The 27,744-nt window shown below is 36.8% G+C and overlaps 1 protein-coding gene across 1 annotated transcript in view; it reads left to right on the top strand.

Annotated features, from left to right (window-relative positions):
• PTGER3 (prostaglandin E receptor 3) overlaps nucleotides 1-27,744 on the top strand; it is an 86,056-nt gene that overhangs the window by 19,899 nt on the left and 38,413 nt on the right. Inside the window, exon 2 of the mRNA XM_004603351.2 lies at nucleotides 20,026-20,205. Coding sequence (XP_004603408.2) covers nucleotides 20,026-20,205 — 180 coding nt within the window. The remainder of the gene's footprint in view (nucleotides 1-20,025; nucleotides 20,206-27,744) is intronic.

Here is a 27,744-nt window from a genome sequence, read left to right as displayed (position 1 = left end):
TTGTACTCAGGAATTACTCCTAGTGGTGCTTGGGGGACCACATGAGATGCCAGGGATCAAACCTGGGTCAGCCGCATGTAAGACAAATGCCCTACCCACTATACTATCGCTCCAGCCCCATTATGTTTATAAATCTATGTGTTTACCAAGTAAAATGTGGTCGGAGGTCATGCAAGGGAAGGGTGATGCGTGCCAAATGTAGACTAGAGACTGAACACAATGGCCACTCAACACCTTTATTGCAAACCACAACACCTAATCAGAGAGAGAGAACAAAAGGGAATACCCTGCCATAGTGGCAGTGTGGGGTGGGTGGGGGGGGTAGACGGGACTGGGGAGGGTAGGAGAGATGCTGGGTTTACTGGTGGTAGAGAATGGGCACTGGTGAAGGGATGGGTTCTTGAACTTTGTATGGGGGAAACATGAGCAAAATAATGTATAATTCATTTCAATTCTTAATGTAATTTTATTAGATCAATAAAGTCCAGATGAAAAAAATAAATAAATCTATGTGTTTATAAAAATCTCCTGGTCTTTAACAGCAATTGAATAAATGATTTGTAAACTTAATGAAGAATTAATATTAGAATAAAGTGAAAAGGACATTAGGTTTATAATCAGAAAATTGAGACTTAACTGCTTGCTTTCAGAATTTTATATATGTAATATATTTTATATGCATATATCACATGTGGTTTTTAATTCTTTACAGAAATCCTTTGAGGTAGATACTATTTAATTCTTTATTTTTTGACTGGGTAAGTCAGTTGCTTCAAGACCATTACTACTTTTATTTTTTTTTAATTAGTAAGTCACAGTGAAGGTACAGCTACAGATTCATGCATTTTGTGCTTGTTTTTCCCTCATGCAGTGTTCGGAAGCCCATCCCTCCACCAGTGTCCATTCTCCACCACCAATGAACCCAGTATCCCTCCCACCCCCCAATCCCATTCCCCCACCCCACCCCGCCTCTGTGACAGGGTATTCCAATTTGTTCTCTCTCTCTCTCTCTCTCTCTCTCTCTCTCTCTCTCTCTCTCTCTCTCTCTCTCTCTCTCTCTCTCCTTTTGGGTGTTGTGGTCTGCAATAGGGTTATTGAGAGGCCATCATGTTCAGTCACTAGTCCACTTTCAGCACGCATTTCCCTTCCCACGCGGGATCTTCAATCACATTTTACTTGGTGTTCCCTCCTCCATTTGAAGACCATTACTACTTTAATGGAGTAATGTTATTAGACAGAATCAGCCTATATTTAATGAACATCATACAGTAAAACTTAAGAGCATTTAAAAAGTATTATATCATTCACTTTGTTAACTAAGTTGTTTTCGTATTATTGTCAATAACATTTTTTAGAAAGATTAAGAAATAGAAGGATAACAAGGGTGAGAAACACAACATTGTCCTGTAATGGAAGAAAGACGCTAATTAGAAGCTGATTGGAAACAGAGGAAAACAGCTGCTCTAAACCCTGTTCTCCAAAGTCAAAACCAAGAAGCATGCTTGGGGAGGTGCCCTAGGGATAACAGTTGAAAAAATAAGGAATTTTAGCAACAATAGGAAAGCATTGTAAAAATAGCGAAGACTGGGAAAAGTCATGCTTAAAAGATGCTGAGAAGTTTCACCAATCTGCCCTATGAGGCCAGGACTGAGCATGCAGGACCAGGATGTGGTGGCCTCTATGTGGTGGAGGCAGAAGAGTATATATATGGACCTAGAGGCCAGAGCCCAGAGAGAACACTCTGAAGCAGGTGATCACCATCTTTGGAAGGGCTCAGGGCAAAGACCATTTAAGCATTTCTGAGATCAAACGGGAAATTGAAAGGCACTGAAGCTTTGCCAACATTTTTGTTTTTGTCTAAATACCAGTGCAGAAACCTTCAACAAATCTGAATGTTTTTAATCTTATGCATCACTCTGGCATTTCTATAAAATCTTTGGGAAGCAAACTCTATCTGCATGTGAACTTCACACATGGCTTACTTGGGAGTGGGTCCTTACCTTTGGTCTACATCTCAGGTTAATATTTGAATGCTTTTATCCCTCAGGGGTTAGTGCCACCATTTATACTATAGTTTACTTAAGACAGAGTTTTAGAGTGCAGACATTTTTCCCTTTATGCCTGTTGTTTGGATAAACTGAGTTTCAATAATGCAATCATATTTTTTTCTTTTATGCCTGCTGTAATGTTCTGAGCAAATCTGATCCCAAATCTGAAAAAGAATGAAAGAGTATTTGAAAAACAACATTGTATTTATGTTAATCTCAGATGCTATTAGAGTTGGTTTGATCTAATGGTTTTGGAATAGAAAGCATGTTTGCAAACTTAGGGTGAGGGCAACCTTCTTGGTTAAATCAGAAATTCTGCATTGTCATGAAGAGACAATCTTGTGTTTTGCTATCTAAGTTGTTGGCCTCTTCCTATCTCTATGTGATGCTTATTCTCCTCTGGTGGTAGGAGGGATGTGAGTACACACTTTGAAGTTTAGCTCTCGCCAAAATAAACTATCCATGGCTCTCCTAAAATGACCCCTCCCCACTCCTGCTTCTTAGGGATCTTCTCTTTTTATTTAATTGCCCAGCATGGGATCACATCACTACCCTTAGTCTAGAGTCTGATAATTAGAGATGGGGGTTAGTTCTAAAGCACATGGATTTTAATAAATATAAAGTGAGAAAAGAAGTTGGGAAAATGGGTGCTAGTTAAGAACTAATAGTGGACATTACAGTGATGCTACTAACGGGGTTAAATTGAGAAAATATGTGGGGAAGAACCTTAAAAGGCATAAAACACCAGAACTGCTTATGCAATGTAAAAGCCTTTAGTCATATGCGGTTACTAGAGATTTAAAATATGATTAGTTCTTGAGCACCACAAGGGAAAAAAAAGAAGAAATGTGATTACTAATTTGAAATATATTGTATATATATATAAGGCACATCAGACTGTGAAGATTATTACCAAAAGAATGTAAAATACTTCCAAAAAAGTTACACTTATACTTTGAAGTAATTTTTACAAAAGTTGGGTAAATTTAATTTATTATCAAAATTAATTCTTCATGTTTCTACCAGCTTAAAAATATCATTACTGTTAAACTTAAAATGATACATGTGGCTTACATTTGTGGCTTGAACAATTTTTCTTTTGGACAGTGCTGCATTAGATTATTCCATCGTTTCCTCCAGAAAAGCTATTTCAATGAATCTCTTTAAAAAAACAGATTAAAAAACAGCTGTTTTGGTTCAGTGAGGTTGAGGAACTAGAGATCTCCAAGCTATAATAACATATGTTCACCAATTCCTACCAAAACTATCCCTGAAAATAATCGAATAGTTGTTAAAATGGAATTTGCAAAAGCATTTTCTAAGATGGTAAATCCTAGGATTAGTTTTGATAATTTCTTGTTTAAGATATTTTTGTAGGAACCCATAGTAACATATGCTTTCAGGTAACTCAGTGTTAAGAACAGAGGGAACTAATGGATTCAGGTGTTGAGGTTGTTTATCTTCTCATTAGAAGCCTATAATTCTCATAGGAGGTGGACATTTGAGACATGGGAAAATAGCCTTCTTGTGTTTGCTTCCTTCTGGTTCCTATTATTTGCTTTGCTGTCATACCAAAATGTATAAATCCTAGTAAATCATTAGATGAAACAAAAACACCCTAAGATAGAAGGGCATAGAAGATTAACATGTTGCAATTTACGTGAAATCTGGTACAAAATTCTAAATGCGCACAATCATTTTAATAACTTTACAAAGCAAAAGCTCCCCGCAAAGGAAAAGCAGGAACATGTTGAAAAATAAAGTTTGTCATTTGCAAAGTAAATATCAAATGGCGCTTGGCTTGCACCTGTCACATCCATATTGCATGACAGAAAAGAGTGGCTTTGAAAATGTGACATGAGGCTGCGACATCTACCATAATAGGTGACTGGGGTTAAAAAGAAACATATGGCAACTATTAGATATTTTCAGTCTGTGCATTTCCTACTTGCATTCTTCCTAACTGGAAATCATATACCTAAGAAGTGACATAGCACAGCAGGTAGGTTGTTTGCCTTGCATGCGGCTGACCCGGGTTCGATTCCTCCCTGCCTCTCAGGGAGCACGGCAAGCTACCGAGAGTATCCCACCCGCATGGCAGAGCCTGGCAAGCTACCCGTGGAGTATTCGATATGCCAAAAACAGTAACAACAAGTCTCACAATGGAGACATTACTGGTGTCCTCTAGAGCAAATTGATGAGCAATGGGATGACAGTGACACAGTGAAGAGGTGACAATGAAGGTATCTTGTATTAGTATCTGAATACTATAACTGCTACCACTAGAAGCAACCACAAGACAATACAACCGATACTTATAGTGTACAGGAAGGGCAAGAAGCACCCTTTGTAATTTACAGTTTAGGATATACTATCATACCTTATTAACCCAGAAAGCCTGTGAAAGGCTGCAGGACTTGGTGTTTCCGATGCTCCAACAGTAGATTCAGAGAGAATCTGCAAATATAGTTTGATTTTTCCATCTTTCACTAAAATCAAGAAGTAGAAGTATAAATAATCTCAGTCAGCATAATTCTGTCGATAAAAGTTAAGGCATCAGAGGCTGATCTTTCTAATAAGACCAGGAAATCATATATTTTCTTCTTAATATCAAAGTAAAAGTGATACCTTTGTGACACCTTAAGTCCCTCAGGTTGAGGATCTGGCATTGCACAGTTATTTATTTACAGTTAACAGAACCAGAGTGAACCATAAAGAAAGCTGGTAAATTTTCTGAGGGTGTGTTTTGTGTTTGGAAAAATAAATGAATGAATGCAATGTGAGGAAGTTCCCAAGTTAATACTGACTAGAAGCCTATTGTTGGCAGGAAATTTTGCAAGTAAATCATTACTGGTCTTTTGGATTTTGAAGGATATTTTAAATATTGTGAAGTAGGCATAACATGTAGTATTTTATTATAGTATTTATTGTGGGCAAGAATTCTATAAGCAAGAGGCAGTAGATGCGGTTTATATATTATATAAACAGAGTGTGTTTGTGTGTATACATATATATGTGTGTATATACACATATGTATGTATATACAGACACAACAGGAATTCTTTTAAATTCAGTATTGTGTTTTAAATATTCCATTCTCCTGTTGATTCTACAACTCAATGTTCAACAATAGGATTAGTGCTGCAGCTGTAAATATTCTACCTTAAATCACAAATGTTATGAAGTATTTGAAACCTGTTATAGACTTAAACTATAGCTATCAAACTCATATTTATTATAATAATTTTAAAAGGCTCAAATCTTAAATATGGATGAATATTGATAGATTTATCCAATAGATAAATATAGAATATATCACCCCAGATGGGTAGGATGCACTGCAACTTTCTGGATATTCAGACATTTATCATTCAAAAATGTTTGCATTTTTTTTAAAGAATTTGTGTGTGTACTTTATTTATTTTTTTGCTTTTTGGCTCACACCTGGAGATGCTCAGAGGTTACTCCTGGTTCATGCATTCAGGAACTACTCCTGGCGGTGCTTGGAGGACTATATGGGATGCTGGGAATCGAATCCGGGTCGGCCGCGTGCAAGGCAAATGCCCTACCCTCTGTACTATCGCTCCATCCCAAATATTTGCATCTTATCTATAATGTATAATATTCTGGATGAAGTTTTCCTGTGGTATGCCTAAACTATAGAAATGATTCCTATTTTGTAAAAAATTAATCTGTTGGGAGATACTGACAAAAACAAAGAACAGTATAAAATATTTACGGGCAACAAAGGAAGTAAAGAATGTGGGAGTCCATATTAAGACTCAGATACTATCCTCTTGGTGAGGAATATGCCATATAAAGAGATGTCTCACACCCACACAAAATAAAGCCTAGTGAAGGAAGGGGGACTAAGAGTTAAATGAGCATAGCAGATGTATCTGTAAAAGTTAATAAAAGTTCTGTAAAAGTTCAAAAGAAAAAATGTATTTTTAAAGAACTCCAAGATATTTAAAGGTACAAATAGGTACTTATGTAAAAGTATTTATAGGAGGGTAAGAGATGGTGAACATTAAAATCAAAAGCTTAGCAGAAGCCAAGTGATGATGAGTTTTGTCCATGGAAAGCATTTAGACCAGAGATTTGAAAACCTAGTTGACCTACTGCCCTCTATTGGAAAAAAAGGTTTCTTAGTGACCCCTGGAGCGATAGCACAGTGGTATGGCCTTCGCCTTTCACACAGATGATCCGTGTTTTATTCCTTTGCCCCTCTCAGAGAGCCCGGCAAGCTACCGAGAGTATCTTGCCCACACGGCAGAACCTGGCAAGCTACCCGTGGCATATTGGATGTGCCAAAAAAAGTAACAATAAGTCTCACAATGAGAGACGTTACTGGTGCCCGCTCGAACAAATCGATGAGCAACAGGATGACAGTGACAGTGACCCCTGGGAATTTATTATCTTAAGAGCAAAAAACGAAAGTTCCCCTATAATTGTACCAAAACTACTGCTTAGTACCCTTAGCCTAGTTTTCCAGTACCCACCATGGGAGCAACATTGCCCTTTTAGAAAAGTTTTAGACTATATACTGAGAGGATACTGTAATATTTTTGAAGTGGAATAAAACAGCCAAATACTTATTTTAGGTGTGTCTGTGTAAGCAGCATGGAGGATCCAAACATGAAGACTAAATAAAACCTCCTGTAACAAGTAGTTGTGACATGGGTTCAGACAAGGGAAGAATTTGGTCTGGGCTCAGCTTTATTAGGAGAAGAGAAGAGAGAAGTGCTAGGTTAATAAAATCTTAGGAAGTTAGAGACTAAGTGATAGGCTAGACATGAGGAATGTCGCTAATGAAGTAGAATGGGAAGAGAAGCAAAACAACCAACAGAAAAAAAAACAGTGGTAACTTGAATATTTGGGAAATGGTAACTTGAATATTTGGCAGCCTGATTCCTAGGGAATAGAGTATTTCAAGAGAGAACAGCCAATTTGGTCTTAGGTGACAGAGAAGTCAAATAAGACTGGTAAATATCCAGTGGATTTCCAAACCTTATTTAATGTTGACCTTGAAAACAACCCTTCCGGAAAATTTCTGTGCATTCAGGCCAGGCTATAGCAGTGAAGACAAGAAGTATTGGCAACTCTTCTTAGAAATTTGGACTACATTTTTAGAGTTGAATATTCAGGAAAGTGAGTTTTACAGGTTGTATTTGCTCACGGTGGGAAAAATTGGGGTATGTTAAAATAGTAATGGAAGTAAAATAATAAAATTTAAAAAATAACCTTTTCTAAGTGGAGAAGCTAAAGAAGGAGGATTTAGGATTAGAAGGAGCAAACTGAGAAAATAAGGCACTTGAAATTCCTGAGGGTAAGACTCAGAATACAGTTAGAGTATGAATCTTAGATAAGAAATGGACATGTCTCCTACACACACCCCATTTGAACACAGGGAAAGGAGAAATGAATAGCTGCAAGACCTGAACTTGGTGGATAGTGTCCCCTAAACAGTTTGTTTTTTGTTTAGGGTGAATTTAAGTAGTTGAGGGTATATGAAATAGATTCTGTGGTGAATGAGAGACAGGAAGATCAGGAAGAGAAAAAGAGGGTGTGAGTGATGGTTAGGGGGAAAGCAGAAAGCAAACTTGTTGATTAAGGTAAAAGAATAAGATAGAAATTAGTCTGAATTCGCCTCACACAGTGTAGATACAAAGAGTTGACACTCTGACATGAAACAAAGACTTGATCATATCAACTTAAAAACACAATCATTAACCTGCTTTGTAGACTAGCTGTGGCAGAAGAAAGGATTCATTTGCTTATCATAGCTGTGTTTTCCATGAATCACAGAAGCCAGCAATTTACTATTCCATATAACATCCCCTTAATAAGTCATAATGAATATGTTGATTCACTTAAATGCTTTGATCAATTATAGAGTGTCAGACTGTTTACTAGTTGTTAAAGGATAAGCACAAGGGGCTACACTGTGACACTTGTGGCTTTGGAATTCTGTGCATTCCAGAGCTATATGAAACCATTATTAGTAGCAATGTAAACTATAGAATCTCAATTTAAAGAAATTTTATCACTGCCATTGTTATCACTGTCATCCCGTTGTTCATTGATTTGCTGAGCGGGCATCAGTAACATCTCTATTGTTTGTAAGACTTGTTGTTACTATTTTGGCATATTGAATATACCACACGTAGCTTGCCAGGCTCTGCCATGCAGGCGGGATACTCTCGGTAGCTTGCTGGGCTCTCCGAGAGGGATGGAGGAATTGAACCTGGGTCGGCTTCATGCAAGGCAAACGCCTTACCCGCTGTGCTATCACTCTAGCCCTTGTTAACAATATCAACAAAATTTCCCCCAAATGTGATCAGTTACCATCTATTCACAATCAAATTCTAAAAATGTGTAATTTTATATATAAATTATATATTTTTATATATTTATATATAAGTATATATAACTTATATGTTTATGTATTATATATTAGTTGTAGCATTTCACACAACTTATAACTTGACCATACTAACCAATTCCAACATAGGGCAAAAAGCTACCAAAAGTCACTGATAAAGGAAATTCAATAATAATATTCTGTATACTTTGTTAATAAGTTGAGCTACATAATAGTGTAGTAAATAAAACATACTGAAATGCTTTTCCAGATAATTTTACTTAATTGTCCTGCCTACCTACTAAAGCATGTTTTAAACTCTCTGATTTTTTTTATAGTCTTTACTTGCTGAAATAGAAAGTCACTCTATCCCAACATAATATAGGGCCATTTCTTAAAATTCCATAAAGTAAAAATATAATAGCCTATTTTTTAAGTTTAGAGATAGCAAGAAACTAAATTTTAAATTTAAATTTAAAAAATTTTTAAAATATTTACTACCTGTTTTTGGCATATCAAATATGCCACAGGTAGCTTGCCAGGCTCTGCCATGCAAGATTCTGCATTGCTCTTTTCCGGGAGCTTTGTTTTATAGTCTCTGGATCTTGTCGTTGATGACATGGCACCGGGATGGGGGTGGTTTGTGAGTGTGGCTGCCAAACTACTGCAAAATGGGGAACCTGGGTGGAGGAGGCCCAGTCCCTATCAGAGCAGGCTTGGAGATCTCAGCCATGGGTCCCGCATACCTGGGTTCCTCTGTCGGTTCCTTCATGGGTGAGGCTCATCCGAGCATGTGGAGAGTGGCCTTGAGCATGACTGTGGCTGGGTTCTGGAGGTTTTCGACTGCCAGGCTTCTGCTTGGGGCAAGGAGGGAAACTCAATCTGTCCCGCTCCGAGGTGAAGACAGCTGGGCCCCGGGGGGTCTCATTCTTCTGACCCTGCATGCGACAGGGATGAGTAAGACACTACTGGTGCCTGTTTGAGCAAATCGATGAGCAACAGCATGACAGCGATACAGTGATTTACTGTCACTGTCACTGTCATCCCGTTGCTCATCAATTTGTTCGAGCAGGCACCAGTAACGTCTCTCGATTGTAAGACTTATTTGTTACTGTTTTTGGCATATCCAATACACCATGGGTAGCTTGCCAGGCTCTGCTGTGCAGGCTCAATACTCTCGGTAGCTTGCCGGGCTCTCGTAGAGGGGCGGAGGAATCGAACACAGGTCGTCCGCGTGAAAGGCGAACGCCCTACAGCTGTGCTATCGCTTCAGCCCGCAATGATTTACTACATAAATATTAAATATTAATTAAACACATTAACTACCTAAATATCAAATATTAATTAAACACATTAACTACCTAAATATTCAAGTCCAAATGACCACATAATGGTTTTTGAATGGATTGTGATAATCCCATTTTAATGATGAGTCATTTTTTAGCAAGGCTGGAGAGATAACACAGGGGCAAGGAGCATACCTAATATGTGTCTGACTGGTTTGAACCCTGACATCACATGGTCCCCAGGCATCACCAAGTAAAGTCCTATATGCCACCAAGACCTGTCCTCTAGGACCTGAGCGGACCCCAATCCCCTGCACTGAACTGCCAGCCTTGTTGGCAGACAGTCCGCAGCATCATCAGATGGCATCCCCAGGTCTTCTGAGAACTGCTTGTGAGGCCCATAAATAAATAGAAGCATTAATTAGCATATTATTGTTTATACCCAAGTTTCCAATAACTAAATGTAATGTTTCTTTTTTAGTGTGTAAATAGCATGTTTATTGTGGAAAATTTAGAAAACAAAGAACAATATATTGAAGAAAATAGAAATTTTCCAAATTCCCAAATTTAGATAACTCCTTCTACTATCTTCCTAAATATAAAGTTGATTTTAATTGGAGTGCACCATATAATATATAAATTTTCTAATTTCACATTTTAAGCTTCCCCTCATATTAAGACACATTCTTTAAATGCATGATTTTAAAGGACAGCATTGAAATGTAAGTAATTATGCACATGGCAGACATATTATGTGTTTTCATGAATATTTCATAATTTAAATAGTTCCCTATCTCTGCCCCAAGATGTTTTTCTAATAATCTTTTACTTTGAGGTTAGTATTTCTGCAGATAAAACTCAGATCACACTTCTAATTCCTTCCTTAATTATTTCCAGGCTCTTAATTGCCACTAATATTATGTTGCTCTGAATGGAGTATATAGTAGGATTAGTTTTTTATCTTTTAATAAAATTACTATGACAGACAAAAATACTAATTAAATCCAAACATTTAAAAGACTAAACGTTGACAATTTAACTTTCTCTTGACAAATGAGACGTAAGGGTTCGAACATAAAAGAATATTTCTTCATATATGTGTACCACAAAGCATCATGTATAATACATAGAATTAATACTTTTATGGAGTAGATTTTACCTTTCCCTTTTAGTCTGAATTTGTATACTTCTTAAGTATACTGATATTTTGGCTATTAAAACATAAAAATGAATACTTCAATTACATAGCACATGTAAGACATAGTATATGTACTAAGCTAGTTGATCCAAATCACACAAAGTTTATAATTTGTATTGAGAAAATAAATTCTTTTCTTTTCTGATTATTACTTATGGACTTGTGCTCATGATGAAGACATGAGGTGCCAGGAAATAAACTCAGGGCCTTGAACTTGCAATGCTTCTGGTCTCTCAACTTGACTCACATTCCCAGCACACTAAGTAATTAAAATATATATACATATGTATGTGTTTATATATATATGCACACACACACACACACACACACACACACACACATATATATATATATATATATATAGAGAGAGAGAGAGAGAGAGAGTTCGAGTGTGTATGATGCTGGATGCTGGCGATCCTGGCAGATAGGTATATGGAACTGATGATCAAACACAGCCTTGCATGTACTAGGTATGTGTATTACCATGTGTATTACCACTTTAACTATCTCTTTGGGCTTGGACATTCTTTGAAATAAAATGTTGATGGACTTTTTTTGGAGGGTATTGTGGATAGGACTGAGGAGACTGCTCTATTAGGTCAAAATCGAATGAATATGGACAAATTCTGAGATATTTCACAGCTTAATCATCTTCCCTGGTGACCCTCATCCCAGTGATAGAAGCTCATTTTAAAAAATCATATAATGATTGTATCCGACATTTTTTGGCCAAAAAAAAAGTTCAAAACATGGACATAAAATCTGAGACAATTAGCTGTAAAGCAGATTAATTCTTTTCCTGGCAGCTTTTCTCTAATCATGAGCCCTTTTTCTGTCACTGAACTACAGCATTGTGCAGTAACAGTGCAATGATCTGGGCCTTGGGAAAGGCCTGCCATGTTAATCCATGGTGCTAATTACCTTTATTTTAATTTTTGCAATAGCACTACTTGATGGGGAAGATACTCAGAAAGCATGTGCTGCTCATATTTCAGAGAAGGAGAAACTAAGATTCAAAAGTTAAATTAACTGCCTCAACTCTGCTTCAGATTTAGGGCAGATCTATCACTAATGGTCAGCGTGTTTTCCTAACTCTGCTACTTAAAACCCCACCTAAAGCTCCATGAATCGAGTTCCTTGTACCCTTACACTATTCACACTCTGCTCTGTAATTTTCCTTTCTCCTGCATTTGCTAAAAGATACATTTGGTGGTTTCCTGAAAAAGAACGTTTAGTTTGCTTTTCCATATCTTTTGCCTTTAAAAATAATTTTATAAAAAAATATTTTTCTAGGCTCTCCCAGCATTGCTCTGATTTTCTGCTGAAAATACTCAGCCAGGAGGCGCTTCAGGCCCCCAGAGCTACAGCATGTGTTGCTGGGAGCAGGGGATCAGGGGTAGGGGGGTGGAGGGAACAAAAAGAACGGGGGCATATGGAACCAGGGGTTGAATCTAGGACCTCACAAATGCTGGCATGTGCTCTACCACTTGATCTTTCTCTCCCTCTTCTTTTTTCATATTATACTATTCAGTTTTCAACTTTGCCTTAGAATTCATCAGAAACTAACTTTACCATAGAAATGTATGTCAGCAGCCCTCAGTCAAGTCCCATTGTTGATGAATGTATTCAATAAAACAGTGAGGAAGTGGCATGCCTACAATCACAGTGAGTGGTTGATTTACTGAGTCCAACCATAGACTTGACCCTGGATTCTTGGTCCACTGTTGTTTTGAAATGTTTATAAACTTACATAGTTGTAAGGATGAAATAACTTACTTCATATATTTATTTTTACTCTTTGTGAGCTATTTATGCTATGATTTTTCAGATTATTTAAAGCTGGGAACATTTATGAAACAATAGTGACTGAATGCTAATCATCTGACAACTGGAAAAGTTACAATCAGACAGAAAGGACCAATTATTTCTTCAATCTACAGTGAAGCGTCTTCCAATGAAAATTCTTCAAATTATGTCATTAAGTAGTTTAAAGTACACAACCTGTTTTTAATTTGTTATAATGTGTTATGTTGGTTTAACTATAGAAGGAGTTTCCAGTAGAGCAGGTTACACCCTTAAGGGCAAGTGAGTCTGGAAAACAAAACATCACAGATAAAAACTGGTCCTGAAGAATCACTTCCTGTCACACTTATATTAAGGAATAAACTGGAAACACATAAAAGTCACATAATGGAACCCAGGAACAAGTCACCAACTTTATTCTCTGCTCTACTAATGAATTTCCTGGATTTATTCATTTATCCTCTTCAGTAGATTATCTGTGGCCTTTAACCCAGGACACTTTTGAACTTAGAAGTGAAGTACTAAAGATTTCTTAATGTAGAGTCATAAATCCTGTGGCAGTAAAACAAAATCCCAAATAAAGAACACTAAAAAAATCTGTCTCCCCAGTTAGTACTTTGTTCATTAAAAATATCATTATCATAAGGCAGGTGGGGGCTAGGGGTGAAGTGGGGGTGGCAGGAGGGATATTGGTTACATTGGTGGTGGGAAATGTACACTAGTGGAGGGATGGTGTTGGAACATTGTATGACTGAAATATGATCATAAAGGCTTTGTAACTGAGTATCTCATGGTGATTCAATAAAAAGAAATTTTAAAAACATTATCATCACTCCCCACACCACCCCCTTTAGGATGGACAAAGGAATTATCCTGACCCTGGGCAGGGATCACTAATATACTTGTGCTCCTGGTTATCACAAATACAAAAAGAGCTCTCGTTTCTGCTGTCCCCCGGGGAGAAGAGAGGCCAAGAGAGTCACTTGGAGTTTGGAGAAGATGCTGGCAGAAAGCTGTAGCTTGTTCAACTCTGACCAGACTGTGATGTGAGATTACTCAGGAGGAAAGGGATTGTAGAGCGGGGGGAGGGAAGGGAGTGGTGGGAAAGAAAGAGGGGGCATGGAGGCAGGGAAGGAAAGAGAGAGAGATAGAGACAGAGACAGAGAGGCAGAGAGAGACACATACAGAGAGAGAGAGAGAGAGAGAGAGAGAGTTGTGGTTACTGAGCATCTGGGCTTTTCTTCCTTCTTCCCTTTATAAGGAGTAGAATTGGACCAATAACTCCCTGAAATAAACATTGATGCCAAAGGTTTTCTCCCAAAGCATGGCTGTCTAGTAAATGTTTGCAAAAACTGTAGCTGCTGTTTAGCTCCTTAAATGCAGGGAATTCAACAGATGGATGCTAACTTGTATTTATTTTCAAAATTAGACGAAGAATTTGGAGCCCTATGGCTGCCATTTGGAAATGACATAAATCATGCTCACTAATTCTCATTCCAATTATCTTCATATTGCACATCTCAGGATTTCTGGGAAAAGCTAGAGTGTCTCTCCTCATGTGCCAGCTCTTGCTTACAGAGCTTGGCTTCATAATTTCATAATCACTGCATTGGCAATAATAAATTATAGGAAATAACAGTGGACTAAACGGTGTAAGGTGTATGAAACGTATACTAGCTGAATAAAAATAATTTCAAATTATTGGCTTCATAAAAACAATTTTCAACAATCAAAACTGTACAAGACTTAAATCCCACTTTAATAAATAATTTTCTGAATTTTTCTGATTATAAAAGTTGGAGAAATCTGATATTGTATAAAAGAAAATGCAAATGTAGTTTGAGTGTTTCACTCTTTCTCAGCCAAGCTCATAATGCTTCCTAGAGGATAGTAAGTGGTCAAATATAAGTAATTATTGAGTGAAATGAGGAGCTGAAAGAACAAGATGAAATGTTTTTAATAGTTTATAAAAGAATGTAAGGCTAATGTTTTCCTTAAAGGCAAACAAATTGAAAAGATCATTTTAGTCAAGCACACTAAATCTAATCCACGCCATTTGAATGACAGAAATTCATTTCTACATGTTAAAAATTTAGAAACATGGGGGCTGGAGCAATAGCACAGCGGGTAGGGCGTTTGCCTTGCACGCGGCCGACCCGGGTTCTAATCCCAGAATCCCATATGGTCCCCTGAGCACTGCCAGGAGTAATTCCTGAGTGAAGAGCCAGGAGTAATCCCTATGCATCGCCGGGTGTGACCCAAAAACCAAAAAAAAAAAATTTAGAAACATGAATTAGCAGGGATTAGGATGACATTGACTTTCACTTTATGCTTTAAAAAAAGATTTCTAAGAAAATAAAGTAAACAAGTCTGCAAAGATTTTTTTTTTTGAGAAGGAAAAGAAATGGTTTTCAACTTCACTCCTGCACTCTCCCATCAACACAAGTTAAGCACTGACTCTGTGGCTATTTGCATTACTTATTCTAGCTCTTAAACAATGCAGATTTCTCCTTGAGTTTTATAGCTTTGACATCAGACATGGACCTTTATGAGCAACTATCAAGGTGTCCATTGGGCAGCATTCCTTTCTGGAGGTGCTGAAGGACAAGGGGAAACTCATTTCTTGCCTTTTTCCATTTCTAGAGAGCATCTACACTCCGTAATTTCCAGTACTCTTCCTCACCATTCAAAATTGAAAATATACCCCTCTCTAACCATTCTTCATTTTGGCATTGTTGACCACAGCTAGGACAAATGCTAGGATTTCAAGGACCCTTATGATCTCAAGCCCACTCAGATTATCCAGGAGGAACTCCTCCTCTTAAGTGCTTAACTTTAATCAATCACAATTCAATTGTTTCTTAATATAAAATTATCCAGGGGCCAGAGATATAGAACAGTGGCTAAGGCACATACCTTGAATTCACCTCATCCTGGCTCGATCTGTGGCAATGCATGGTCCCTCAAGGGCCTCCAGATGCAGCCTTAAAGATCTCAAAGCTGGTAAAGTGGCTTGGGTAATCCCTGGCACTGCAGGACTAGTGCAACACTACATCCATGGACCCTCACATTGAACCATTGATGCAGTTAGTGAAGAATTGCCCAGATCTCCTGAGCACCACTTGGGAGTCTCCACCCCCAATAAATAAATAAGCAAATACAATCTTAAACAGAAATAAGGACATTGCTTTTTTCAAATACTTGTATTCAGATCTTTTATTTATTTAGCTTATTTTGCCCCCTCCCCCTACCCACACCATCGCCGTGTAAAACATCCGGAGACTATAAAACCAAGTTCCCGGACATCCTGTAGCCTAGTTCTCCCTCTCGGAGAACCTGGCAAGCTACCTGGCTTGAGAGTTTCCTGCCCAAATGGGAGAGCCTCACAAATTCCCCATGGTGTATTCATATGCCAAAACCAGTAACAAGCTGGGTCTCATTCCCCTGACCCTAAAAGAGCCTCCAATGTGGCACCATTGGAAAGGACTAGTAAAGAGGCATCTAAAATCTCAGGGCTAGGATGAATGGAGATGTTACTGAGACCACTGGAGAATTTTGACGATCAACGGGATGATGATGATGATGATGATGATGATGATGATGATGATGATGATGATGATTGGGGGGGCGGGGCATACCCAGTGGTGCTAAGGGTATACTCCTGGCTCTGTGCTCAGGGATCAGTCCCGGAGGGGCTCGGGACCATATGTGGTACCAGGGATTCAAACTGGATCTGCTGTATGCAGGGCACACATCTCGCCCACTGGATTATTGCTTTGCTCCCTATTTTCAGTTCCTTAAAGGTAATTTTCATACATGTTGTTTTGCAAGGCGATTTCACTTTATTTACTTTCCTGCTGAAGTTAGAAACTGTTTACAGTTTCTCGCTATTGTAGATGATGTCTCATTGAATATTTACTTCTTTGTACACCTGATTTTTGTTTCCATTGAATAAACTCCTTGGGGGAAAGTTTCTTGTAAAGAAATTACAACATAGCCACCTGATGGTTGCATACTCATTTTCTTCTTATTTGTTCACAGAACCAAAATTAAATTCAGGTACTAGGTAGCAATATAGTCAAAGATCATGAAGTAAGCCTCAGAGGATAAATTTGCCCTAAGGGCCAAAGCTGGAAATTTCCATCTTTGCCAGTGATTGATTTAATAACTTGTGACTCAGAAAGTATCCAGAAAGACCATACTGAAAGTTTTATAAATGAGTTATAGTTGGCCTGGGATCTGGGTATTAACTAACTTGTATGTCTATTATCAGAGGGTTTTCCTGTTATTACTATAATTCAGATAAGGGAAGGAGGTGAGTTCAGATGAGTTTGGAATAAGAGCAGAAGGCATTGAGGTATTTCAGAGGATGAGATTGAAGACTTCAAAGAGACTGATGGGACTGAAGGGATAGTACAGAAGGTAAGGTACTTGCCTTCATGCAACTGATCCAGTTTTAGTTTCGAGCATCTCATATGGTCCATCTTCCTCTTACCCCCACCTCCAGGTGTGATCCCTGAGAGCAGAGCCAGGAGTAAATCCTGAGCCAGCTGAGTGTGGTCCAATCTCCCTTTCCCTGTGAAAATAGATGACTGACGAGTTGGGCCAGAGAGACTGTGCAGGAATAAAAGGGCCTTTGTTGGGATTGTGGATTTGTGATTCTAGCTATTTTGAAGGCTCAGGGGTGTTGACTTCAATTTGGAATAGGTGACCTGAGTACAGAACATCCAAATAAGTTTGGACCTCAAGAGAGGGATTAGGTTCCATAGAAATGAACAACAAATGCAAGCCATATGGATAAAGTTTTAATAGTCACATTTAAAGTAAAAAGCATATCAATGATATTAGTTTTAGTAGAATGTGCAACACTTTATAGAAAAATGGCATTATTCAATTATATGATCATTAGCTATTCCAACATCTCAATTTTCTTCCACCAGACTTCAGTACTAAATAGCTCTGTATATCTGGAAAGACAATTTTAGGAGGCAATTCTAAAGTCAGCATTTCTTTCTTTCTTTCTTTCTTTTTTGCAAATGTAAATCATGTTTTTGGTTGTTTCTGTTCATTTTTTTTAACTTTTATTAACAATACTATGATGACTAGTTAGAGACTCGACTCCTGGAACAGAAATTTAGGCTGTGTATTCTTTTTTTTTATTAGTTTATTTTTAATTAGAGAGTCATCGTGAGGGTACAGTTACAGATCCATACATCTTTGTGCTCATGTTTCCCCCATACAAAGTTCGATAACCCATCCCTTCACCAGTGCCCATTCTCCACCACCAGTAAACCCAACATCCCTCCCCCCCTCCCCAGTCCCGTCTCCCCCCACCCCACCCTGCCACTATGGCAGGGAATTCCCTTTTGTTCTCTCTCTCTGATTAGGTGTTGTGGTTTGCAATAAAGGTGTTGAGTGGCCATTGTGTTCAGTCTCTAGTCTGTATTCGGCCCGCATCACCCTTCCCCCATATGACCTCCAACCAAATTTTACTTGGTGGTCCCTTCCCTGAATTACCCAGAATGAGAGACCATAGGCTGTGTATTCTTATGAGTATGATTGCTGGGGATAGCACAGTGGGCAGGGCATTCGCCTTGCACTCGACCAACCCGGGTTGATTCCTCTGCTCCTCTCGGAGAACCCCGCAAGCTACGGAGAGTATCTCACCCGCACAGCAGAGCCTGGCAAGCTACCTGTGGCATATTGGATACACAAAAAGCATAACAAGTCTCACAATGGAGACATTACTGGTGCCCACTCGAGTGAAATTGATGAACAACTGGAGACGGTGCTACAGTGCTATGATTGCTGGGAGCTAGCAAATGAACAGTGCCCAACTGTTTTCCAGGTTTGTTATACCAGTTCACACACCCATTACTAGTGCATAAAGGAGTTCTCAACTAATATTCAGAATAGTTACTTGTGTTTATTTTTGTCAACTAGTGGATATAAAAATAATTTCCTGAACTAGGATATAGTACTGAGGTAAGGGTGTATTTGCCAGTTCCTGAACCAGGTTCAATACCCACCAAATGGCCCTCCAATTACTGCAGAGTACATCCCTGGAGGTCCCAAGGTACTGCCAGGTGTGACTCTAGAGGTCCTCAGCATTATGGGGTCACCATGTAATCCTGTAAAGCCTAAGCAGCATCACATCGATGGGGCCTTGCATCTAACCATTGGCCTGGTTGGAAGAATTGCTAGTGGGGCCCCTGGCTCTCTTGAGCATGACTTGGGAACAATCCCCAACTTCCTATTTCATCATAATTTGCTTTCTCTGATTAGTAATGAGCTTGATGAACTTTTTTTTCAATAATAAAGCTTTATTGGAAAGTAGAAGGGAAAGACACTTCTCAGCCAGAGAATTTACTATAGGACTAAGTTAAGCTTAAGTGTCTTTTTTAGATGCCTATGAATCTTTTATTTTTTTCTTTTGTGGAAATAATAACAAATATGTATCCCTTAAATTATGACTTATGTACAAGATATATTACAATCATGAACATGTTTCATTCCTACAATATGTATCTATTTACAAGTATCTTTTGAAGTACCTACTATCTGCAAAATCGTAGAGAGCCACCATGAATATATGAGTGAAAAGTAAATAGTACCAAGATTATTCTCTCAATGGGCTTCATATTCTAGTATGAGTGGGTACTGGGGGTGGGGATGGACACCGGAAATATAAAATCTGTCCATTATGTGCTTTTAGGAAATTTGGTTTCAGTCTGAGCCATTTTTTATCAGCAAACCTCCGTTTCTGCATTTGTATAAAGGATGTAGTAATAGTTTCTTTCAGTAAGTGTTTATTAAATATATTTGAAAAACTTTGACACGGTGCCTGAAAATTAATACAGATTCAGAAAATGCTCATGGAAACAGTAATAGCAGTATTATTGTTTTAACCTCTCTTGTTCTTTTTTACACTCCATTCTTTCGGTAAGAGATGCTGGAGTCTAAGTTTAAATATGTGTTGACTTTGTTGCAGCATCGGCTCTCATCTGGGTGTCAACCTACTGTTGTGTCTTCTGCAACAAGATGAATGACTTTGGCTAATTTTGACATGTTTTCTTTTCAAGCTTCTTAATCCCCAAGCAGCAAGAGCCTGAGAACATGCTCTTTTTTTGGAAAACAGCATCATGTGGAGAAATCAAAAATGTGGGAAAATCTGTAGGAATGTTTTCTATAATTCAGGGCTGTGATCTGTGAATGTACATGTTACCTCAGTGAAGCTTGTAAAGCCTGCTGTATGCAAGGCACTGAGCACAGGAAATGCATATGATCTTATAAATCACTGGAACAATTATTTGTCTTCTTTCTTAGATAATGATGTTGAAAATGATCTTCAATCAGACATCAGTTGAGCACTGTAAGATGCAGACAGAAAAGCAGACAGAATGCAACTTCTTCCTAATAGCTGTTCGCCTAGCTTCATTGAACCAGATCTTGGATCCCTGGGTTTATCTGCTGCTAAGAAAGATCCTTCTTCGGAAGTTTTGCCAGGTAGCAAATGCTGTCTCCAGCTGCTCCAGTGATGGACAGAAAGGGCAGCCTATCTCATTAACCCATGAAATAATACAGACAGGAGCATGAGAGAACACTTGCATAGCCAACTTGCATGTTCACAGCTTTTGGCAACAAATAGCCTAAACCATACTGTGAATTGAGACATGTCTGGCATGCCACTGATTATGCATTCAAGTGGATCTTTTGCTATAAGACGAAAGAGTCTTAGTATAAATAATCCCCTATGTGCCAAAAGTATTAAAACACAAAGGAAAATACATTAATGATAGTCTAGTGTTGTGGGGGCGGGCAGGGGGGGAGTGGCTGTCTCTATTATTTGTAGCAAATATGTGGGTATTTGTGGATAAAAATTTTTGTAAATTATTTTGATCTTTGTGGTGTGCAATGGAGAGTGTTACTGTTCCAGTATATTAAGTATGGGGGGATTTAGTGAATTGGCCAGGGAAGACAAAGCAATGGTTTGTTCTTGTTCAAAGTTCTTAGTGTTTTATGTTCTCTTTCACTCCTTTTCTCTCTCCCTAAATGTCATTTTCTTTCCCCTTACATTCTCCAAAATGTTGAAATAGAATTTTAAAATATGTACATGGAACCAGGGGGTTAACTCAAAGCATGAGAGTATTTATTTTTCATGTGGGGGACATAAATTCAATTATTGAAACCACATGGTTACCCAAGCACCACAATGAATAATCCCTGAGCACCAAGACAGTAGTCCCATAGCACTGGTGGGTGTGACCCCAAAATAATGACAACAAAAAGTACAATGTATTCACAGCAATTGGTACTGGTACTATTCAAATACTTGCCAGTGTATGAATCCGTTGTTGCTAATCTTAGAAAGTGAAGTTTATGAAATTTGACATTTGGTTGAGTTGGTAGTTAAATTTACTGATAACCAGTTTCATTTACTTCAAATATGGCAGAATTTGTGCCTAAATTGCTAAATGTTCTTCTTTTGGACACATTTTGAATTTCTACAAACCTAGGAGATTTGTAAAATTGATCTTGATACTTAGTGAACTGGGTTTTCAGAATTCTGTTTGAGTTCTAAATGTATATTTGTTTCTCTCTCACGAGCGCGTGCTCTCTCTCTTGTTATGTGTGTGTGTAAATATGTATAATTATATTTCATGATCTCTTCCACCCAGACCATTCTCCAGTCTTACGGATATTTAAATACTATGACTCTAAGACAAATAAGTATTTACAAGTTTATATAAAAATTTTCCATAGTTTGGCCTATTTATAGGATAAGAAAAGTAAGAATATTGACCTCCCCCAAGTCCTTTCTCTGTCCTCCTTTTCTCTCAAAATAGCTCCAGCTAAATATTTATTATTAAAATGTTTTCCTTCCAGTCTTTATGTATACAAATCTTGATAGCTCAACTTGATATCTTTGGGGCACAAGTAATTATTATAATAAGTTTTGAGAATTTCACTTTTTAAAAACATCAGCCCAACAAATACTGCACTCATTTAACTTAGACCTACACAAAAGATTCTCTGTGTTCTTTGGAGCATTCATTTTACAATTTCACTAACATTTTCTTGTGAAGATTTTTTTACTAGCAGTTAGTTAACTGCTTTCTCAATAAAAAAGAAGCCCTTTCAATTTATTTATATTTATAAAAATTATATTTGTTTTTGTGTTTAGTAGACATTTAGAATAGAATTAATTTTTATGATACAATCTATTTATGAGGTTAATAGTATACTTGATTATATCAATAAATTTTAATGGCCATGTCAAATTGCGTGTAAAGACAAGATTTATTAATAATGCTTATATATTTCATGATGTTATCATACTATAGGTTTTGATGAAAAACTTATAGTAAGGTCCTATTATAAGATACCTATGTGCCAATTATAGGACTAAATTATACCACTGGTCACCTCATTGGGGCACGACATAAAACCACCTTCTCTAAGTGCTCTTAAGTGATCTAATAATAAAGAGGTTTTACCTCATGAGTGGTCTTTGGCAGTTGATAATAATCAGACTATACAGAATGTAGCACATAGTGGTGTGAGTATAATTGGTTATTCCTTTCAGTACTTAGTCTAGCACTTGGACTATAGGAAATGTTCAATAAATATTTGTTCAGTGAATCATAAATATCTGCACGAACCGTGTACATACTGGTGAGGCATCCCGCTTCTAGTTGAAGTGCCTCATACCGTTACAAGTCCATCAAGCTGATAAATTTAATGATCTTATTTAATTGTAAAAGTACAAACTTGTCTTCAAATGTGTAGTGTCATATTGCTGTAGAACAGAGTGCTTATTTGTATCAATAATTTAAAAGACTGACACATCCTACTGGTAATGGAAATTACTATTCATGAAATACCACTTTCTATCAAACCACAGACATTCATAAATACAAGATAGTCTGAAACTTATCCTTAATTACAAAATAAATTTCTGCCCGTGGATAAATAGTAGGAGTGGAAAATTGCAGGTTTCTTTTTAAAAAAAATAACTATTACTATGCATGGGAGGTGGAAGAATTATGTGGGTAACCTATATGTTTTGTTATCAAGATAGTTATTCTTTTTAGTACAGGGGAAATATGATGCAAAAAGGAATATCCAAATAATGTCAATGTTTGGATGATAGTTGAGGTTACATTTTAAAGATGTTGTTGAGAGGTCTCAAATGTGCTGAGGATGGAAAACTAAAGTCACTGCGGAATAATATGTATATTTCCAAGTTTAAATTCATTGGCACTTAAGTTCACTTGCATATGCTTGATTTATCCATGCATTTATTCTAGTAGAAAAAAATACATGCATAGATTACAAGCATGCACTTCAATGCGTTGGTTAATACTTAGTGACTGGACTGGAGAAACATTTATCAAGCTTATGAAAGGAAACACTTCACGCCCCCGTCAAACACTGCCATGAAAAGCCCCCCGAGGCCTCTGAACAGAGCAAGGGCTAATGCTGGGTATGGGTCTAGTGATTCCCTGAACAATGCTGGAAGTGACCCCTACAAAAGTAACAAATTGAAAGAAAAAAGAAGAGCAAGACCTAGGAAAATACATGTAAAGAAGCAAGAGAGTGCAATGTAGAAACATCTATACGTAATTTGCTATTGTTGGAACCGGAGTGGTAGTACAGTGGGGAGGGTGTTTGCCTTGCATGTAGCTGACCTGGGTTCAATCCCAAGCATCCCACAGGATCTCCTGAGCATTGCCAGAAGTAATTCCTGCGTGCAGAGCCAGGAGTAACCCATGAGAATTGCCAAGTATAACCCAAAAAGGTCAAAAATATGCTACTGTAGATTTTGCCAAACAGTACTAGTTTTCCTTATAGTGAATTTATATGCCCTATCATAGAAAAGTATAATAATGTACTGCTAATAATATATTAATCAATAAAAACATTATTTTTTTTCAGTGAAACATGTATAATGGGCTAATGGGCATCTTTAAAATATTTCAGACTGGAGGAATATACTGTTTTCTTAAATTTGCCAAACTTACTTAACATTGTGCATCAAACAATTTTAGTTAAATGTGGTTAATCATGCCAGATTTAAATGAGTATGAACCCAAAAGAATACATAGATGTTTTCTTAGCCCTTCTCTCTCTTAAACATGTTCCAGAATAAAACTTCAGAACTTCATGTAACAGTTATCTTTATTCAAAGACCTTTGGCAACACTGGCATTGAGTTATAAACAAATTAAACACTAGCAAAAAACTAAAAAAGTGACCAGTCTATGACATTATTTAATACTAGATTTTCAAGCAAATTTGGCCTTTTATTTATTTAATACCTTTTATCTTTTTGCAATCAACTTTTAGTCTCCCCTATGTTAACATCATTTAATAGTTCTTTTATGTTTTATTAAATCAGAGGCAGAAAATAAAAAAATTTTGTTCTTTGGAAATTTAGAAACATACTGTCTTCTTATTTTCACATTTAAGAAGCCTTCTTTTTAATTTTTTATTTTTGGATTTTTGGGTCACACCCAGGAGATGCACAGGGGTTACTCCTGGCTCATGCACTCAGGAATTACTCCTGGCGGTGCTCGGGGGACCATATAGGATGCTGGGAATCAAACCCAGGTTGGCCGAGTGCAAGGCAACTGCCCTACCCTCTGTGCTATCGATCCAGCACACTGGTTTTTTTTTTTGTTTGTTTTTAATACATAGGATCTTCAAAGATGAGTGATACAGAGAGATCACAGAGTACTTATTACAAACCAATTAAAAGTATGGAATAGTTAAATTTTCTATGTTTTACTTTTGTATCTACCTTAAAAACTTTAGGCCAACAATACACCACTTCTTTAAAGTTGTTTGTTTATTTGTAGTATTACTGGTTTTGTGCTTGTATATATCTCAAAGTATACTAAAACCCAGGTTTAAATAAATGTACAGAATTATGTAATGAATGGTATTGTATCATATTCAAACTGAGAATACATAATACTGTGGCTAATTTCAAGAACTGTTTCTGAGTACCAGTAAAATGCAAATAAGAGGTTTTATATATTTGTGATATTCCATAAAAGTGTGGTAGAACCTATTTAAAGCACTTAAAAATAAATTTAAACTCACATATGCATTTATTTAAAAAGTATTATTACCTAAGTACTCTAAGACAATAGATATAGATTACATGAAGTTTGAAACAAAATCAAGGAAGCATTTTAAAATTAAACTCCATTTTATTGATATCATTGCTATAGATACGAATATTCAATGCTCAAAATCATACTCATCTGGATTATTCTCACCCCAAATATTTCAATTAATTATTAATAATTAATTTGTGTCTATGGACAGCAGATAAAATTTAAAATATACAAATTAAACACTCTGACAAAACACTAATAAACTGACCAGTCTGTGACATCATTTTAATATTAGATTTTCCAAGCACATTTGGCCTTTTATTTGCTTAATACCTTGTATATGTTTCTCTGTCTTTTCAACTCAGCATCCATCCTTACACACTTACTTACATACGCTGTTGTCTTCTCTAAACACTTTTTTTAAAATTGAGTTTCCTTTGACTTTTACTGAGAAAAGTAAGAGAAGAAAGTAAAACTTGATCTATCTATGACGTGTTTTAAAAATCTAGACTCAAGTCTATTTGACGAGATCAGTTTTCATTTTCAAAGCAAACGGAAAAGTACTGGAGTTAGGAGACAGAGACATACATAGTACAGTGTTTGCCATGCAGATGACTAACCTGGGTTCAATCCCCAACATCCCACATGATCATCAAAGCACTTCCAGGAGTTAATCCCTGAGTTCAGAGCCAGGAATAAGCCCCGTAAATAGTCAAGTGTGACCCCGAAGCAGAAAAATACCATCAAACACTAACATTTCCTTTCTCTCTTGCCATCAGTTTTCTATTCTTTAGAGCAACAAAAAGCACACAGAATCTTTATTTTTTATATTGCTTTTTGTATAATTACTAAGATTAGAGCTCTTTTTCAAGAAAAGATGTATGAAAATTGAATTTTAAATCATTATACCATAAATCAAGTTCATATTGATTCTTTATAAATACAATTTATATGCATAACTTGTTTTTAAATATAAATCAGATATTTTCTTTGTTAATAAAATTATTTTCAAAATGTTGTGTCAGTTTTATATCCTAAGAAACCCAAATATCAACTGGATTACATAATTTTCATTAGGAATGAGACTGTTCCCACAGTCCCTTGCCTTCAACCTGTTTACTTTCTCACAGAGAGAAAGTAACAGAAATATTTACTGTGAGGAAAGTCTCGTAGGAGAAAGAATAGCTTTGTATTTCTAATGTGCCAGTTTCTGAAAAATTGAAATGGATCTGGCTTATGTCTTAATGTCCGCTTTGGTGAAAAATTTTATGATGGGAGTAAAGACAGAAAAGAAAGAAATCACCATTAGGAAGAAAACACTCTCTTCATGTCTTATGAGGAGTTTTGAAGGTGATTCCACTACTAATGTGCATTTTAAACATGCAGCTCTTAAATTTATTTTTCAGTTGCTTCAGAATTAGAATATCTTGGCTTTTTAATTAAAACAATTCAGATAGTCCAAAGATAGCCAACTGCTAGAATTTATGTTATTTGAAAGTTTTTTTAAACAATTTTTGCTGTAGACATCCAAGTGATCAAGTTAAGCAGAGAATAAAATGAATATGACTCACTTGGTATATTTCAATGTCTTTTCAATGTCTGAAGGGACATTTATTTAGAGTAGGCATGGAGGATGAGATAGAGCATATAGAGAAAGATACAGAGAAAAACTTATACATCCCCAACTTGTTAAAATTCTTCTTCTGTGGAAACGCAGTAACTTTGTGCACCAAAACCATAAATGTTAACATTCTTCTTACTTGTTGCCTTCACTATAATAAAACTTTCGAAAATAAAAATCCAAGAACTAAATTAATCTTTTAGAGCTTCTACAGAAGTAAAGAGAGGAAGCAGTTGTATTTATCTTCACACCCCTAAGCATCATAGGATGAAGCAGTGACCAGTGTTACCTGTAAAAGTAGGTGTTACGTTCACTTGCCTCTGACTGCTTTTTCCTTCCAGTCCCCATTCATATATATATTTATATGTGAAATTCTTCACCCTCTCCTTCTTTTATCGAATGCTCTGTTCAAGCATCAAATAGAACATTTTTTAAAGCAAACACATTTAAAATAGGAACTAATTAACTTAATCTCTTCTCACAAAAGAATGTAAGTACTATCTACATAGGCTAAGTATGAAGTGAAATCAGCAGCACTTTAATCAATAGTGTAAAACTCAGCATATGTTTCCCTGCCTTTTCAATTCCGCATCCTTCCTGACACACTTACTTAAGTATGCTATTGTCACCTCTATGAAAATATGTTGGGGTGTTATTTTAAATATACTTAAACATGTCTTACCTACTATGTTATAAAGGTTGGTCAGTTCGCAATATTGTGATGACAAAAAGAGACTATGAAAAGTACATCAGAATTTTGATGGAGGTCAAGTCATAGTCTGTGTATTTAATAAATGTATGTTATTTATACTGTGTTTGTCAATGGAAAATAAAGCTGAATGTTCTGAAATGTCCCTGTCTTTTTGTCCTGATGCCAACTAATGTCAGGAATATTTTACTTATAATTGTATCAGATATTTTGCTGAAAGCCTATTTTGACATAATTTGTCAAAATAACAGCACAATGGAATGCATTATTATACTCTCTGAAACAATTAAATAATTTTGTTCTATATGCTGTAATTATTGACAGTGCAAATTACCATTAATTTGGTAGAAATGCAAGAGGTGCTTTTTCCCATTTCAACATGATGCATTTTTGTGTTATAATCCCAGAATTTTTGTTCTAAATACATATTCATTTATAATATGTTCCAAATTTAGGTCACTTAAAATTTGAATCCCAGTGTAACCTGCAGGCCTCCAATATAAGGAATTGCCCTGGCTTATGGTTGGACCTTGTAGGGTAGAAATATATGAATGTGTGCATTCTGTGGAATGTAGACTGCAAAGCCACACT

The sequence above is a fragment of the Sorex araneus genome, chromosome 5 (genome assembly GCF_027595985.1).
Source record: "Sorex araneus isolate mSorAra2 chromosome 5, mSorAra2.pri, whole genome shotgun sequence".
Taxonomy (NCBI): domain Eukaryota; kingdom Metazoa; phylum Chordata; class Mammalia; order Eulipotyphla; family Soricidae; genus Sorex; species Sorex araneus.
This window is presented reverse-complemented; position numbering and strand designations above follow the sequence as displayed.